Source organism: Sus scrofa, chromosome 15 (genome assembly GCF_000003025.6).
Source record: "Sus scrofa isolate TJ Tabasco breed Duroc chromosome 15, Sscrofa11.1, whole genome shotgun sequence".
NCBI lineage: Eukaryota > Metazoa > Chordata > Mammalia > Artiodactyla > Suidae > Sus > Sus scrofa.
Genome location: NC_010457.5, coordinates 94,348,469 through 94,359,429, shown reverse-complemented (window position 1 = coordinate 94,359,429; position 10,961 = coordinate 94,348,469). Strand labels below are relative to the sequence as shown.

The following is a 10,961-nucleotide window of genomic DNA, read 5'->3' as shown; positions in this document are numbered from 1 at the left end:
GGTGGCCACAGCTCCGATTGGACCCCTAGCCTGGGAACCTCCATATGCCATGGGAGCGGCCCAAGAAATAGCAAAAAGACAAAAAAAAAAAAAAAAACACACAAAAAGCCAAAAAACCAAAAACAGCATTTTAAAAAAAAAAGAAATCTGCCCCTAATACAGGCCTTCCAATGTTTTCCCTACTTTTGCCCTTCAGTATTTTAAAAATATTTATTCAATAGATATTTGAGGGCCCACTCTGTTGTAGAAATTGTCTTAGGTATTGTGGATACAGTTTGTAAGTATTCAAAGCAAGTCCTTTCCCCTATGTACTTATATTCAAGTTGGAAAACATAAGTAAACAAATACATACTATTTGATGAAGTGATAAATGTCATGGGGAAAAAAGTAAGCAGGTGAAAGACAGGGGAGCCTGCCTCAGGTCTTCCCTAAAGATCCTAAGGCAACTTTTGAACACAAATCTTCCTGATGTAAAAGAGGAAGCAGTACAAAAGTCTGAAGAGGCTTTCTAGTACAAATGATGGCAAATATTAAGGCTCTCGGGCAGGAATGAGAGTGGTATGTTTGAAGAAAAACAAGAGAGCCACTAGACTTAGAAAGGAGTGATAAGTAATGAGGATGAGAATAGCAGCAAATGAAGTCAGAGAAGTAGGTAGTGGTTAGATCATATAGATCAAGGTAATGAACAAATTTTACTCTAAGCTTGACAAAGCCACTGGAGAGTTTTGCACAAGAGAGTAAAGGGATCTGGGGGGTTTTTGTTTGTTCTGTGAAAATTATTGGCTAATGTTGAAAGTAAACTGTAAGAAAGTAGGAAGCAGGAAGAATAGTTGGGAAGTTACTGCAGGCAAGAGGTAGCTCAGACTAGGTATTTAGCTGATGAGAAGTGTGTCAGCTATAGGATATACTTAGCAAGTACAGCTCATAATAAGACACTCATATATTGAAAGGGAGTTTGGGGAAGGAAACCAGAATGACTCAGTTTTTTGGCCTTAACACCTAGGTGAATGGTTGAATGGTAAAACAGTTCTCAGTTTCACAAATTTGTTCAGGTTAATGTAAAACAAACATAACCTTTAAAAAAAAAAGTCTATAATGATTATTATTTGGAACAAAATCAGTTGCTATACTATAATTGCTCCTAATTTCAAGTCAGAATACATAATATCAGTTTCTAAATAGACATAAGCTCAGAAATGTCTCTAATTTTAGTATTCATTGGTGACTCTTTCCTGTAGCAGTTAATACTGTGGAGTTCCAATAGTGGTTTTCTTTTTCCCTCATTCTGTCTACAATTATTTTTTGGAATTCTTGTGTGAGGAAAATTTTCCCTTCTCTTCATTGATTTATGGAAACATTTATATTATGGACTCATGGATATTTTATTCTTTGGTTTGTAATCCACTATTATCATTATTGATTTGTTGCTCAAATTATCTTCCAGCTTTGACCATTGGGAGGCAAAGTTCCCAGTAGAACTTCACAGGTTAGTTTCTGTGTTATTTTGACCTGTCCCATCCTTTTTTTTTTTTTTTTTTTTAGCATAGAATGGCATTTTTTAGATTTTTGGCACTATTGTCTGTTAAACTATAAAAGTCTTAAGGGGCAGAGCTATCTCCTTAAGAGTTGGAAAAGACCTTACAGGCTATGTAATTCAACCCCACCCTTTACCTTGAATTTTCATTGAGCATCACACCTCTGTTCACTTCTCTGTTAGCACTAATAAAAGAGGATTTACAACTTACAAAGGTACATTTTTGTAATGGAATTTAGAACTTTTATATTAAACCCAAATCGAATCCTTATTCTATATAACTCTTAAACAATTTAACTTTTAACCTGTTATCAACAGTACTGAATAAATATTACCAGAGCCTTCACCATTTTCCCTATATTATGGTTTCAGATTTCTCCCACTATCAAGGTAATTCTGCTCTAAGTTGTAGTTTTATTATTATATAACCCTGAGCTAACTACAAGAGGTGACAGATGTGATGACACTACAATAGTACCACTTCCCTTGTTCTAGATACTTTGCATTTTTATTTCAGTCTAGTATTTTAGCTATTTTGAGAGCCACATATCACTGATTCACCTTATGGTCACTAAAACCTCAACTCCCAACACATAGTGCTGTTCATTGATGGCTTCCATTTCATGTACTTATTTAATGTATTTATTAAACCAGAATTTAAGGTTTTTTATTTTTCTTATAGATCCCCATGTTGTTAAATTTTAGCCTATTGATTTGTCTTGTCTGGCTGAAGTTGAATCTTGTCCTGTAATATATTTCTCCTGTATTATATCTACTATTTTAATATATATCACTAGTAAATATGATGCTAATCCTGCCGTAGACAAATGCAGCAACCCAGTGTAGACCAGTGTCGTTTAATAATCTTTCTAACATGACACAGAGAAAGGTGTAATTCTCAGAGTTCCTGTCGTGGTTCAGCAGAAACAAATCTGACCAGGATCCATGAGGAAGTGACTTTAATCCCTGGCCTTGTTCAGCAGGTTGGGGATCCAGTGTTGCCATGAGCTGTGGTGATGGCCGCAGCTGCCATAAACTGTGGTGTAGGTTGCAGACGTGGCTCGGATCCAGTGTAGCTGTGGTGTAGGCCAGAGGCTACAGCTCCAATTTGACCCCTACCCTGGGAACCTCCATGTGCCACAGGTGTGGCCCTTAAAAGACAACAACAACAAAAAAGAAAGGTGTAATTCCCAAAATAATTATATGGAAATTACATACTGATGTTGGAAATGTTAACAAGTTTTGGCACTGGCAAGACTGGTCTAGGTAAAATAAAAGGAATTTTTTGAGTAGCACTGGGCAGGGAAGAAAGGTAAGAGACTAGCAAAGAAAATTTTCATTATTTGCTTGAGGTCAAAAAGTGAGATATCTTAGGTTTTTATTTCACTCCCTAATTTCAGCTTCAATTAATGATTTGGCAGGTAGTTTGTTATATGGGGTTTAAGTTTTTGTTTAGCTGCAAATCAATGGATGAGACTTACAAACATCAAATTTAAAATACTGAATATATTGGGTATAAAATACACAGAAAGCTTCAGCTGTACTGGGTGTTGGGTTCAAAAAAGTTAATTAGAGTTCCTGTTGTGGCTCAGCAAGTTAGGACCCCACATTGTCTCTGAGGATGCAGGTTCAATCCCTGGCCTCGCTCAGTGTTGCCACAGGTGGTGGTGTACATCCCAGATGCCTCTTGGATCCAGTGTTGCTGTGGCCTAGGCCTGCAAGTGCAGCTCCAGTTTGAGCCCTGCTGGGGAACTTCCATATGCCATAGGTATGACCATAAAAAGGGGTAAGTTTAGTGAGTTTAGAAAATTATAAATAAAAGTTGATTATATTATTCTCGACACTTTTCATCTGAAATATTTCATAATTAAAAAACAGTAAAAATATACTTGGATTTTATGTTCAGCATAGTATAATTTTTGGCTCATTCAAGTCCTTAATAAACAACTAATGGTTATGAAAGTGACTTAACCTGTAGCTCTAAAGTTCTGTATTTTAAGTTTAGCAGATGAGCCAATTTTACTTCTATATCCTTTCACTCTTGGCTGCATATAACTATGTTGATAAAAATACATTCTTCTCAAATTCAAGAAGAAACTGTATCATTAACACTGTAGAATGAACTCTTTAAAATATAAAATATGAGAGGAATTTTATAGTATATAAAATTTCTGACTTTCCAATTATGTAGTTAAAATTTTGATACTTTGTGAAAAACTTGCAGATTTTGCAAAAATTCTGTATTTTGACCATATTATCAGAAAGATAAGCATGCATTATTTTTATCATTTTATAATTTTTTTTAATGAGAACAGAAGAGTGAGATGGTTTATTGACTGTTGCCCAGGAAAATGTCAGTATACCAGCAACTACATGAAAACCGGTTAACAGTGATGCTGCTTTGAAACATCTGTCCCTCCTTTGAATTATCCAACCACATGCTTCTGTCATGGCACTTAATGTGTACTGGGAGTTTATGAGGGCAACAAAGAGATTCACCCTCTTCCTCTACTGCCAAAAACTTAGACCCCACATGGTTGAAAAATAAGATCATCTGAGTATGACAATTTCTCCCAAAATTAAACAATTGCTGTATGATCCAGAAATACCACTTCTGGGTATGTAGTCCAAAGAAGTAAAAACAGAGACTTCAAAAGACATTTGTACAGATCATGTTTATAGCAGCACTTTTCACAGTGGTTAGAAGGTAGAAGTAACCAAAGTATCAATTGACAAATGAATATGTAAACAAAATGTATATATACACAATGGAATAATGGAATAGTATTTAGCTTTAAAACGAAGGAAATTCTGACAAATGCTACAATATTGGATGAATCCTGACTGTAATACCGTGTGAAAGAAGCTAGTCACAAAAGGAGAGGTACCGGTGTTATCCCACTTATGTATGGTTTCTAGAGTAGTCAGAGTCATAAAGACAGAAAGAATGGTGATTGCCAGGGGCTGAGGAGAAGGGCAAATGGGGAATTAGTGTTTAATGGATAGAGTTTCAGCTGGGGAAGATGGAAAAGTTTTGGAGATAGATGGTATTGATGGCTACACAACAGTGTGAATGTACTTAATGCTACTGAACTGTACACCTAAAAATGGTTAAAATGATAAATTTTGTTAATGTATATTTTACCACAATAAGAAAAGTAAATTTGTAAAATATGCGTCATAGCTCAGCAAACAAAAAGCTAAATATCTTCCAAAGATAAGACATGATGAGTGATATTACCATTAATGAAACATTATTCCACGTGAAAAAAGATGTCAGCAAAGAAGAAAAAAAAAAAAGAGAAACACAAAGACTATATATATATATATATGTAGTGTATATATATATATGTAGTGTGTATATATATATATGTAGTGTGTGTATATATATATGTAGTGTGTATATATATATATGTAGTGTGTATATATATGTAGCATATATATATATGTAGCGTATATATATATGTAGTGTGTGTGTGTATATATATATATGTAGTGTATATATGTGTGTGTGTGTGTGTGTGTGTGTGTGTGTGTGTGTGTGTGTGTGTGTGTGTGTATAGTCTTTTTTAGGGCCTACCTGCAGCATATGGAGAGGTTCCCAAGCTAGGGGTCGAATCAGAGCTATAGCCGCTGGCTTATGCCACAGCCACAGCCAAGCCAGATCTGAGCTGCATCTGCGACCTATACCACAGCTCGCGGCAGTGTCAGATCCTTAACCCACTGAACGAGACCATGGATTGATCCTGCATCCTCATGGACACTAGTCAGATTCTTTTCCATTGTACAATGATGGGAACTCCCAAGACAGTATATTTTTAGCACAATCCAACCTAAGAAAAACATAAGGCAAGTAGATTTGAGTGGAAAGGGGTGTGTCAAGCCTGAATATTAGCCATCAAAATACCAAACTCAGTTCTTTTGCTTCCATTCCATTGTGCCAAAAGATCTGGTTATAGTTTGGATCTGGCTTTCACTATAATTTGATCAACACAGAGAAGGTGAGGGTCAGCAAACTATTCCAGACCCTTCATCATTTCTCATAAAGTAATACATTAGTATTACGGTTTTTACAAATTTTAGAAGTTTTTTTGTTTTTTTTTGGTTTTTTTTAGCAAATTGTGTGATTCAACTTTACAGAATCCAATTACGTCCAGATTTGATAAGAATCAGATATTGAAACCCAGTAATCACACCAGGGTCCTGCTATTCTAGATATATCTGGGCAAGCTACCACCTTTCCCAAGCAACTTTCTTCTCTCAATGCACATTTTCCATAATGCTGTATGTAACTGCATATTATTAGACTCAGTTTCTTGAAAATAGAAAATGGACCTTTTATTCCTAACAACTAGTAAATTGTTAGCACAATGAAAGAACCCAGTAAATATGTGAGATATGGGAAAGTGAAATCCAATTTGGTAAGACACAATTAGAGAATGAGTATTGTACAGATTCTCCTATACAAAATTTTTTTCTTAAGTTTACAAAAGGAAAGCCAAGCAATAGAACAAAAGGAACATATTTAGATTCAGTTGGAGGTGTCAATTCAAATTGAAGTTCAGTAGTTAGGCTGTATTTTCTTGAAACTGCCCATGAGTGTGGCATTCAAACCATATAATGTGATCTTCATGAAAGCCAAGCCCCAGAGAGCATGCGTGCCTTTCCCCCCAATGACTTCTCCAGTACAATAAAGAACATGGAAAATGTATACCCTTGCTTGCCAAATAAGTGAGTGTAAGTGCCATTTTTACTACCCACGTGCACTCAGTCAAAGAAGAATAAAATTTCTAACATGTCCTTAATTTCTGCTCTTTCACATAATGCAACCAACATTCAGCCTCAGTATCTGCCAAAAGTGCCCAGATAAGGAATCTACCTTTGATACTACCCAGCACAACAGGAATAACTCTTGACAGCACAGTAGAGTATTGGGACAGTGCAGTTTAAGTTGCAAGAAAAGCAATACCACATGTGAAAGATTTCACGTTCAGACTAAATTCCAGTATATGAGAGAAAATAACTTATGACCTATTATATGCAATCAGGATGAGTAATTTTTCCTAATATTTAGGTCTTAATTTTTCTTTTTTCCTCTTTTGGATCAACATTGCATCTTTAGGAAAATACTAGCTATTTTACCTCTGGCAATTAAGAAAACAGACTCCAGAGCAGATGTCCTGACTTCTGATCCTAGCTCTGTACTCACTGTAATGACCTGCAAATCATCCAAACTCTGTGGTCCAGTTGTCTCATCTGTAAAGTGAGGACAGTAACTACCACATGGGATTGTTGTGAGAAATAAATTAACCTGCAACAGTGCCTGGCACATAATAAGTGCTACTTTATTGTTAATTATGGTTATTATAACACAAAAATGAAATTTTTGATGGACATAAGTCCTACCAAAAAATTCTTACTAATACTCAGGTAATTTTAAATTTACACATCTGGTAATTATGAATTACATTATCTGCCATTAGACTATAAGAGACTTTCCTACCTCTTACCAAGGGCTTAATACCATCTCTGACCAACCTTGCATTTATAAGGTCTTTGCTTAGTAAAAACTTAAAAGCCTAGCAGAGGATAAGACTAGAATGGTTAAAAAATTCACATACCAATAAAAACAGACTGAAGGAGGTACAATGATAGGGTTACATACTCTGCTGAAGGTGCCTCCAGAGTAAGCAAAGACCATACAATGCACTACGAAAACAGGAATATTACAATTCTTAAAGGTAAGTAAATATCACCATCCCCCTCGCCCCCTCCACCATCCCAGCACTTTTAAACGTAAAAAAACGAGCCAGCCCCATATCTTTTACTTCATCTGAGTAAGTGAAATTAACTTAGACTGTCAGACCAAAAGAATTTGTGTTTGGGGAGAACTCAGCACAAGTCCTTATGAGTGTCCCTAGTTTGCACTCCATGTCTCTGAAACTATTAGATATCTCAAGACACAACACTTAGAATTGGCGATAGTTTGTCTAGAATGGAATGATGAATAATGCACCGCATACTTTTCTCATAGCGGCGTCCAAATTACAGCCGGAGGCAAAAAATTTTTTTCTTTATAGCGTAATGTTTAGAACTAAATGCTACGTAGTCAAATCTGTGTCCAGTCTCCACTAGATTAGTCACTAGGCATGTGACCTTAAAGGTCTTCTTACCTACAAATCTGGAAGCCTCACTTGAGCTCACGCACAGCATTTTTGGGTTAAGACAGCCTTTCTGCCTGTTATTTACACTAGGAGTGACGCCCTCTAGGGAATTAGCAGCTGACCTTGGCGACAGCACTCTGGCACTGGGTTGATGACATCACTTCCGGGGCGACGGATTCGGGCTTTCTTGCGCAGAGAAGGGCAGTTGAGCGTCTTTGGTACGGAAAGAAGACGAGTACTAGCTACTGGTCCTTCACAAGGAAGGTGGGTAAGATTGCTCACCCTTTCTCCCCACTTTTTTGCGCGCCTAAAAAAGCAGGTCCAGTCACAGCCTCTCGCCGCCACCAGCACTGGCGAAGTACCCAAGGTTCACTTGTGATCTTTCTTGGCCCGAAAGAGAAGGGCTTCGCACAAGTTTCCTTGGCAGGATTTAATGACTATAAATCTAATTTCTCCTGGCGTGTCTGTCTGGGCTGCACCCTCTGGAGCTGTTTGGTTTCCAATCCCTGGATGCCCCCTGCCCCTGTGGAGCAATCAAAGTTCCAATATATATGTATTTTTACATTGCCTCCATTAGTTTGTTAGGGAAAGAGCTTGCTTAACATCTGGAAGATTCAGTTGATTTGGGGGCATGAAACTATATACTTGGCAGTGTGACGAAAACTAGGTGCTTTAACGATGGACTGTTATTTTGGGGGAAAGATTTGGAGCGATCTCTTATGATAAACCTGTGGCCAAAATGATGATTGAATTAAAAATTATAATTAATGCATAAGATAGGTATTAGGTTTGGTCGTTTTAATTGAGATGTTCTTTTTAAGATGAGCTTTATGAGAACACTTTTTTTTTTCCTTCTGTCTTTTCAGGGCCGCACCCATGGCATATGGAAGTTCCCAGGCTAGGAGTCTAATCAGAGCTATATAGCTGCTGGCACAGGCCACAGCTACAGCAATGCCAGATCCAAGCCCCAACTTTGCTGCAGTTTGCAGCAACATTGTATCCTTAACCAGCTGAGTGAGATCAGGGATCTAACCCACATCCTCCTAGATACTAGTTGGGTTCCTAACCTGCTGAGCCACAGCAGGAACTCTGAGAACACTTGTTTGTTAGAGGACTGCATCTTACATTGTGTTTTATATGTCTTATGTGACTTCGATTGTATTTAATTAAATGATTAATTTTTATTTTGAAAGATGATTATGGGAAATGGAAGGCACAAATGTTTATTAGTTATGTTTTGTCTTTATTGTTTGATTAAAAAAAAAAAAAAAAAAAAAAAACGCCTTATGGAGTTCCCCTGGCTCAGTGGTTAATGAATCTGACTAGCAACCATGAGATTGCACGTTCAATCCCTGGCCTTGTTCACTGGGTTAAGAATCCAGCGTTGCCATGAGCTGTGGTGTAGGTCTCAGACGCGGCTTGGATCTCGCGTTGCTGTGGCTCTGACGTAGGCTGGCAGCTACAGCTCCGATTAGACCCATAGCCTGGGAACCTCCATTTGCTGTGGGTGGGGCCCTAGAAAAGACAAAAAAACAAAAAAACAAAAAACAAAAAAACCGCATTTCTGTGGTGCAACAGAAACGAATCCCACTAGTATTCATGAGGATGTGGTTTCGATCCCTGGCCTCAGTGGATCAGGGATCTGGCGTTGCCATGAGCTGTGGTGTAGGTAGCAGATGTGGCTCGGATCCCGTGTTGCTGTGGCTGTGGTGTAGGCCGGCAGCCTCAGCTCACATTCAACCCTTAGCCTGGGAACTTGCATATGCCACAGGTATGGCTCTTAAAAAAAAAGCAAAAAAACCTAAAACAACATTTTGTTCTAACTTTAGGAGTACAAAATAAATAGCACTTTCCAGAAAACCAAGCACACAACTATTGTACTGTAATATTAGCTGCTTTATAAAGAATAATCAGTAGTTTGATAAGACTAGCATACAAGCAATATCAATGCTATTTTATTTTATCTATTCTATTCTATTTCTATTCTGTTCTATTCTATTTCTATTCTAGTCTATTTCTATTCTATTCTATTCCTATTCTATTCAATTCTAGTCTAGTCTAGTCTATTTCTATTCTGTTCTGTTCTATTCTATTCTATTCTATCTATTCTATTCTGTTCTATTGTATTCTAATTCTTCCTATTCCTATTCCTATTCCTATTCTATTCCTATTCCTATTCCTCTTCCTATTCCTATTCCTATTCTATTCCATTCTATTCCATTCTTTCTATTCTATTCTCTCTTTAGGGCCACACCATGAGCATGTGGAGGTTCCCAGGCTAGGGGTTTAATCGGAGCTGTAACCTCTGGCCTATGCCACAGCCACAGCAATGCCAGATCCAAACCACATACGTGACCTTCACCACAGTTCACGGCAATGCCGTAGTCTTAACCCACTGAGGCCAGGGATTGAACATACAACCTCATGGTACCTAGTCAGATTTGTTTCTGCCTCAATACTATTTTATATTTAACTTTCCACTTTTGCCCTTAAAGAGCATTCATACTGTTATTTATATTAACAAGTTGCTACACCCTTTAAAATTTTTTGCTAACTTTTACAAAACTTTCCTAAAATATTATAAAACTTATGCTGAAAAATAAACCAAGCTCTCAGAATTTTGCTTAACTGAATTAGTTAATGGCTAATCTCAGTTCCAAATGATAATATTTCTTTAATTATTTTCCAGGAATTATCTGTTCAGTAAATATGTTAATATTAAATAAAACAACAGGAGTTTTTTCTAACCTATCAAAAGGGAAAAATTATGAATTTTTAAGAAGTTTTAATATTCAACCTGGAAAACTATTTCTTCATAAACTAGTGTTGGGAATTGAAACCAGTTGTGATGATACAGCAGCTGCTGTTGTGGATGAAACTGGAAATGTTTTGGGAGAAGCAATACATTCCCAAACTGAGGTTCATTTAAAGTAAGTACACATTATCTTGGTGGTTTACACTTTTTTTGTGAAAAATAAAGTGAAGTAATTTTTTCGTATTATATATAAAAGTTAAATTTTAGGAGCTGATTTATTCTTTTGTGGAAAAGCTTCTAACTGCTGTAGAACACCTTAAACCCCTCAACCTAGCTTTTTAAGGCTCTCGCAATAAGGTCCCACCTTAGCTAATCCTATTGCCAAAAAGAAACTGAAATCCAATATTTATTCATGATTTTCCCTCAGTAAAGCTTTTTCCTCTTTTGGCCACCTGCATGTTTCATGGTTTCAACTTAAGTCCTCGGAAACTATGACCTAACCTCTAGC

The 10,961-nt window shown here is 37.0% G+C and overlaps 2 protein-coding genes across 8 annotated transcripts in view; one reads left to right on the top strand and one right to left on the bottom strand.

The window, feature by feature from the left end:
- Nucleotides 1-7,827, bottom strand: part of PMS1 (PMS1 homolog 1, mismatch repair system component) — a 124,903-nt gene extending 117,076 nt beyond the window's left edge. For both annotated transcript variants that reach the window (XM_021075390.1, XM_021075394.1), the window contains exon 1: nucleotides 7,708-7,827. The gene's annotated coding sequence lies outside the window, so the exon portion shown is untranslated. The remainder of the gene's footprint in view (nucleotides 1-7,707) is intronic.
- Nucleotides 102-10,961, top strand: part of OSGEPL1 (O-sialoglycoprotein endopeptidase like 1) — a 30,405-nt gene continuing 19,545 nt past the window's right edge. For 5 of the 6 annotated variants that reach the window (XM_021075404.1, XM_005672025.3, XM_021075403.1 and 2 more), the window contains exons 1-2: nucleotides 7,825-7,962; nucleotides 10,388-10,628. In XM_021075404.1, coding sequence (XP_020931063.1) covers nucleotides 10,408-10,628 — 221 coding nt within the window. In that variant the 5' untranslated portion in view covers nucleotides 7,825-7,962; nucleotides 10,388-10,407. Of the gene's footprint in view, nucleotides 1,487-7,788; nucleotides 7,963-10,387; nucleotides 10,629-10,961 lie in introns of those variants that run through there. The other variant, XM_021075405.1, reaches the window with a different exon arrangement.